The sequence below is a fragment of the Notothenia coriiceps genome, unplaced genomic scaffold, assembly GCF_000735185.1.
Source record: "Notothenia coriiceps isolate Sejong01 unplaced genomic scaffold, NC01 NC01_scaffold00000339, whole genome shotgun sequence".
Taxonomy (NCBI): Eukaryota; Metazoa; Chordata; class Actinopteri; order Perciformes; family Nototheniidae; genus Notothenia; species Notothenia coriiceps.
This window is the reverse complement of record NW_011333040.1, coordinates 21,333,528-21,340,679: the sequence shown is the minus strand read 5'-3', so window position 1 is coordinate 21,340,679 and position 7,152 is coordinate 21,333,528. Positions and strand designations below refer to the sequence as shown.

Here is a 7,152-nt window from a genome sequence, read left to right as displayed (position 1 = left end):
ATACACCCAAAACTTTGTCCTAATTTTGAAAAAGGCGTTTTAGTTTGGCTTTCATAATATCACATGACCAACAGAAATTGCATAAAAGGCACACCTTTGTTATTTTAACAACAGCGCAAACAATCATGGAAACCGGGTGTGGTTTTTATACCCCTAAAAAAGAAATATATATCCACATAAAAGAAAACTCTATATTCAATAATTTGTAATAGACTTACACACTTAGAACTACTCGATTATGTGTCTAATCTACAGTTATAAACAGAACTATCTGATGTGGTCCTGGTTGCTATTAACATCCTGTATGTATGCATTTTCGTAATACCACACATACTACACATACGTGTTAAAGAGCCCTTGACCCGAATTTCCCCCATTCAATCCCAAACCCACAATTTGAGTAAAAATATTGTCGCCCTTGAAAACCGTTATGAACTGATTTGGGATATTTCTACTTTGATAACCATTAATCTGCCCTTCAATGTTGACCATATTCTGGATCTTCTCGGGGATTCTTCAAATCCCGCCAAATTATGTGTGACGTCATTGCGGGCACAGCGCTCCAGCTGCACCGTTCAGGATCCCAGCATCTGCATGTGTTTACATGCAGATGCTGGGATCACGATGGCGCACACAGCAGCAAGCTCAGACAGCGATGACAGTTTAATTTTGAACGTGTCTGAGAGCTCATATGAGGCTGAAGGATCGGTTTATGTTGTATCTGTTAGAAGTTTAGGAATTAGGTGCGTCAATATGGGCGATCATACGGTCATGTAGCCAGTGGTGGACTGGGACTAAAAGTCATCCCGGGACTCTCGACCGGCCCACTTCGGTACCGCTAGATAATTGTCCACGGGGGGAGTGGGGGATGTGCTAGTGACTTATCCGACCGGCCCACTTCGGTACCGGCCCATCGGGATTCGTCCCGATGGCCAGTCCGCCACTGCACCCAGCCCAGTCCACGTAAACTGTCTATGGGGGAGCCTCGCTGCGGGGAAACGGTGGACCTAGTGTCCCGATCGGAGTGGGAATGAATAATAATCCGTGCATTTTATCCATTAATTTCCCCAAAATTGTGGTAAAAAAAAAAAAAAACACACGTTTAATCCATGTTAGAAATACAAAAAGCATCGGTTTGTTTTTTCATCAGGAAATGCAGACCGGCTCAAACAAACGATTTTTAAATCATCATCCTCACGATCATTTAATGTATCATATGTTCGCCGAATTGACATGAAAGCACTAATAAATGTAGTTTCATCCATTTGAGTTTACAACTACAAAAATAATCGATTTGTTTTTATTTCACATCCGACGGGAGGAAATTCAGCAGCTCTCACTACCAATTTTTAATCCTAATTTAAATCATCCTCTTCACCACGATCATTTATGTTTATGTTCGCCGAATTGACATGAAATTAATATACTGTAGTCAACTTCATTAAAACGTTATTAACGTGCCTAAACCATAGGCCTAAACTCAGTAATTCACCATTTCTACGCATGACAACACACTTTGTCCGTGTTTGGCTCTCTCGCCGCACAGTGAAGCATTCCCGCATTGACGTCACTTCCGGCTTCCCCCAAAATGAGTCGAAGGAATTTCCCCGCGATGTTCGAAATTATTGATATTTATCGGAACGGTATCGCACCTTCTTTTTTAAACTGACGGTTCGAGATGACTAGTAGCCCAATATTTCACTGCACAACAGTTGTTGGGAGGCTGTCACAGGCTTTTAAAGCCATATGTAGTGGCAGATACAAAAGAGGAACATTGCAACACAAAAATGATAGCATACATTTATGTTTTTGCTAACATATTATTATTATTTTAACTATGCCGTTATTAGATTAGATTAGAATCTTTAGAAATATTTGTGATACACTTAACCGTTACGATTACAAACATTTGAAATGTTTCATTTACTGTAATTTGTGTTCAAGTTTTTCACTCAGTTGTATACGAGTCTCACAAATTCAGAATCAATCAGACTCGGACTTAAATTAAAAACTATTGGATAATTCCTCCTGTTTTTCATGAAAATATAACAAATCATACACTCTTGATTTTTCAGTTCCTAAAAAACGTACACTAACCCCACAGTAGTTAATAATGTCTAATGACTCATGTCTTACGTCGCTCAGCGGCAGGTTGTGGTCCTCCTCCTTCAGGAAGTCGATGTCTCTGGAGGAGATGATGCCCACCAGCTTGCCGCCCATTTTCCCGGTGTCTGTGATGGGGATTCCACAGAAGCCGTGGCGAGCCTTGGCCTGGAAGACGTCCCGAACGCGCTCGCTGGGGCTCATCACCACGGGGTCCGTGATGAAGCCCTGCTCATAGCGCTGGAGAAGGGAGGGAAGTAAGGAAGGAGGTGAGGAAAGGAGGGGTTTGGAGGAATAAAGCAGGGCAGGAACAAATATAATTGGGAAGTGGAATCAAGACCCAGCCGAGGAAAAAATGTAAGGGATTTCATGTGGGTGGTTGGATAAAGAATATTTGAGCGTTTACGGCTTAGACTCTAGAGCAGCGGAGCAAGGCATGCAGGGAAATTACCCACTTCTTAATCGTTCAAACTAAAAGCAGTAAATAGAAATAGAGAAAGACAAAGAGATGCTGACATGAGATGACTTATGATTAAGATTAACATAAAAAAAGGGAAAAATTGATGAAGTTTAGAACCATACACATGGCCATCATCAGTACCTTGACTTTCCGAACTTCATTGGCCTGGAACTCTGGAGTGCAGTTGTGGTGGATGAAGCCGATGCCACCGGTAAGCTGCAGGCAGACATACATCAGTGTGTGTCTGTCAGTCACAGTGCACCAACGTGATGGCAGGAATAATAAAACAATCTTATAACTCAAGGAAACTGAGCATTCATGTGTTGACTTACTGCCATAGCTATGGCCAGGTTGGCCTCTGAGACGGTGTCCATGGGAGAGGAGACGAAGGGAGTCTTCATGGTGATTTGTTTGGTGAGCGCTGAGGTCAGGTCCTGGACAACATAAGGTATTTTTAGCACACAGGGACAATTTAAACTCACAATTTGACATGTATAGTTACACATTTTAGCTTTTTCATTTATATTTTTTGAAAATTATAAAATAAACAAGAGTGAATAATATAAAATATATTTGGTGAATTCCATTTGCTTGCATTGATTACAGGTTCCTGTTATGTTCTCCCTTTATGGACTGTTGAACAATCTAAGAGTTTACTTTTCTCCCACTTCTTTCCTTGGATTGGAGGAAGCCTTTTGGGCATGTCATTTGAGACAGACATCGGTTTTTACAAAAAATATGCAATTTCACCCAATTTTGAAAAACCAAGTTTGTGTTAAAAAAAAAGATAAAACATTAATTCAGTTATGCTCTCTGATTTAAATCAACATTTAACGACTTGGATTGCTAAACTAACTTTATAACGGTAAGCAAAATCATGTATCCAAAACCTCTCTGGTCAGACTAATTTATTTCAAATGTAAATACACTTTATTATAAAGTCTGGGATTATGAGCCTAATTCTGGGATTATTTATGATGGGAGGCACTCAGCTGATAATCCTCACTCTTCCCCCATGCGTTATCCCAGACATCAGATTAGTTTGATTCCATAACACAGCAGAACTAATCAGATGTTATGTTTTGGCATACAGTTTATTTTCCCATAATGACAACTCACCACTTGGTCTGATGAGAAGTCGATGTAGCCCGGCAGGATCAGGAAGTCGCTGAAGGAGAGACAACAACAATGAGATTAGAGCAGCTCTTCGTCAGTTAGTCCATCACACGTAAAGACAGGGGGATAAATTAATTCATCATCCCTTTATATTCAAATAATATTTACTCAAACCTTCACAGAAACAATAACTCTTTATGTTTGGCTTGTCGGGTTTAACAGAGCAGTTAAACGATCTTAGACACAAGCACACATATGTTGTTGTTCAGAAATAGAACACCGAAAAGGATATTCAAGGAAAAATGTGACTTAACCGTCTCCAAACAGGACATAACAAGGATGTCTTTCTGGAGAATGTTCAGAAGGGGTCATGTTACAGTACAAATGTGTGTGTGAAATGTTTTTGGCAAAGAACTCCTTACTTGCAAGCATGTCAATCCATGTGCTGTAGGAGAGACAGTGAGCCATGTGATGATGAGACCAAAAGGAGACCTGTTCAAGTATATAACACGAGTGACTGTGAGCCAATACACCGTCCAAGCATCAGGGGTTTGGTGGGTTTACTGGATCATCAAAAAAGTATTTACTAATGTTGAATAATACTAGTATATTGCTGCAATAATAAAAAATAAAAACGTTTTGATTGGAAGTAATAGTTTGTTTTATTTTCAATAAATCTCTTAATTATTTTTTTTCTGGTTTATCAAGGAATAATAAATTAAAATAATCGCAATTTGCGGACATTGCTTTGTAGAGCTGGTAGATGTAGAAGTATTTAGATGTCAGATATATAATTTTGGACTTCAAAGTACATACAGAATAATATATGTTTGCTTTGTTGCTAAAAGGACTAGCAAGCAGACCCTTTAATAAATAACCAGGGTCCACACAGTCCAGCATAACAACACAGGATGTGTAAGCCAGGACCTAAATTTGGGTCCAGTGTGTATAGAAGGAATGTCGTCGTCGTCCCCCCCCCCTTCATTTCCAAGAGGTTGTTATTCAATCTGCTGCTGTTTTAAAGGCAGATGCTTCACTTATAACTAAATCTTTACAGGAGGCAATGTGCAAGATATATGAAGAGAAAACAATAAACTGTCCAAAGTAGTTGTAAAACTTCACCAATGGACAAAAGATATAAACCATTGGTGTCCTGCCAGCTGTGATCACCAGGTTAATATAAATCAAGGGTTAACTAGACAGTGTGTTCACCTTTACAATTGTGTTTTTAGGAATAAGCAGCCCCATCAAAGCAGACATATTTCTCTACAGTTGGTTAAAGCAATAGATTGCATACTTTTGGTTATTGCTATACTTTATCAATAGATTAAAATGGAAGATACCACTTTGGTCTCTGGTAACTTTATTGTAATGTGTGTTCAGTTTACTTGCAATGAGTATTCACTTCATTACATTGTAGAAGCAGTTGTGTAATGTCTTCTGCAGCATGTCTCACATCAGTGTCTGTACAGAATACGCACTGAGTAATTATGTTAGAAGGCTGGGCAGTACAATGTAAACAATGGTCCAGAATACATTAATTTTCTCTCCTACATTATGAACCATTTTGACCACTCGGGTCACCTGGGAAATATCTGTTTTATGCTCCCAGAGTCAAAGCTAAACAGGTGTATAATGTCGTCTGTGGTTCTAATGTAGATAACCTTGCTGTCAGTGTGAGACATAATAAAACATGCTATTGATAATATAATACGAAATGTAGCATCCAGTGTTTTTGGAGCTTAACTCTTTTAGCATTAAATAAAATAAAATAGCAGAAATATTTATTTTAGCCAATATTAGGTCGGCTCATCAGTAAATAACCTGTCACTGGCTTTCCCTGAAAGATGGCTGACTTATGCATCACCAGCTCCAGTTGCTAGACAGCGTCAACCGCAGGGGGGCTAGTTAGCCGTTAGCACAAATAGCTACATTACACATTAGACGTGTGTTTTTGTGTTTGGCCGTGTAGGAGAGTGAGAGTGATCGTGGAGTCTTTACTTGTATGTCAGCCCGTCTCCTCCGTTGAACAGTTGCGTTCCCGACAGCCCGTCGTCGGGGATGTAACCGGTCTGCCCGCTGATCAGGTAGTCCGCCATGACATCCAAATACACTCTCACCAGTTCTTTAGAGTTAAAATAGTAAGAAAGTCAACTTATGAAGCTGCTACAGTGACTAGCGGGTAGACAACAACACACAGGCCCGGGAACAGAGACCAATAACTTTCTTCCTTCGCCCCGGTGTGTTGTTCTGCTTCTCCGTCCGTTAACGGGTCAGTGTCGTCCTGCTTCACGCTCCTCTGAGCAGCCGGGGGGCGTGTTGTCGTCTGGCTGTGTGTTAACGGTGAAGAAGTGAGCAGAAAACGTCGGCATGAAAGCTTTTGTGTCCTCTCTCGGGTCTCTCTGCCAGCCGGAGCTGAGCGCTCATGTTCCTTCTGCAGCACCCTCAAACACGTGCAGTATTCCAGCCTGACAGCGTTTCCGACACGGACGTCACATCCGACCGACCCGCCCCCTCATTTTTCAGTTTGAACAATATGACACCCTGAAAAACAGAAAACCTGCAAAAAACCTTCAACATTTTAAAAGACAGACTATCTAAGGATGCATGTTGTGCTCCCTGGTGTGTACAAGGTGTCTTTTATTGTTGTTATGGCAATTGTTAAACCTCTTTGTTGTAAGTAAAAGAGAAATATATATAAATACGATATCAGACACAGACATAAACCATATTTTGAAATGTAAAATTATTATCTCGGGAATGTTTCTCATTATTTTTTAGATACCCATGAATTCTTCCTTTTTCTCATAAAACGACATACATTATCTTTTTTTTCAAAAAAATTTTTTCTTATTTTTCTGAAAGAAATGGGAATATATAAATAAATGCCAGTTAGTTAAAATGTGAAGAAGTAATTATATTACAGTCATGTAGGAGGGAGAGACAACGTTGTGGAACATACAGAACATGATATTTGGCTTAAAAAAACAATGGCCAAGAAGAGCAATACCACGGTCTGATTTCTGCATCAAAATATACGCTCAGTATAAAAAGTAAAAGTATCCATTATGCTGAGTTGTTCATTTAAGAAAACACATTTTACCTTATTAAATTATTGGCATTAATGGTTCAATGCTGTTGCTGGTGAAGGTAATTGTATCTGTTTATAAAACGGACAAGTAAAATCAAGCAATCTGATCGGTTCTTAGCCGTGATATACTGAGCGTATACCACGGGTAGAATTGTAAGTTACTTTTCACAACAAGTCAGTATCCCTCCGCGTCTGAGAAAAACAGTATACCGTTGGGTCATACTGGAACAACAAAGCAGCGGAGAAGTAACGGGGCAGAAACCCTCCTTTTTAAGCAGCGGCCCAGACATAGACATCAAACGGCAAAACATATTCAGTGTGCAGTTCCTTTGGCATTAGGGCAGGGGTATCTAGATACTTTCCAAGGTTTGACATAATGAAT

At 39.8% G+C, this 7,152-nt stretch overlaps 1 protein-coding gene across 1 annotated transcript in view; it reads right to left on the bottom strand.

Annotated features, from left to right (window-relative positions):
• LOC104948757 (inosine-5'-monophosphate dehydrogenase 2) overlaps window positions 1–6,165 on the bottom strand; it is a 24,965-nt gene extending 18,800 nt beyond the window's left edge. Inside the window, exons 1-5 of the mRNA XM_010774989.1 lie at window positions 5,681–6,165; window positions 3,683–3,731; window positions 2,896–2,997; window positions 2,705–2,779; window positions 2,137–2,343 (exon numbers count right to left, since the gene is read on the bottom strand). Coding sequence (XP_010773291.1) covers window positions 2,137–2,343; window positions 2,705–2,779; window positions 2,896–2,997; window positions 3,683–3,731; window positions 5,681–5,778 — 531 coding nt within the window. The 5' untranslated portion in view covers window positions 5,779–6,165. The remainder of the gene's footprint in view (window positions 1–2,136; window positions 2,344–2,704; window positions 2,780–2,895; window positions 2,998–3,682; window positions 3,732–5,680) is intronic.
• Between the last annotated feature and the right edge of the window lie 987 nt (window positions 6,166–7,152).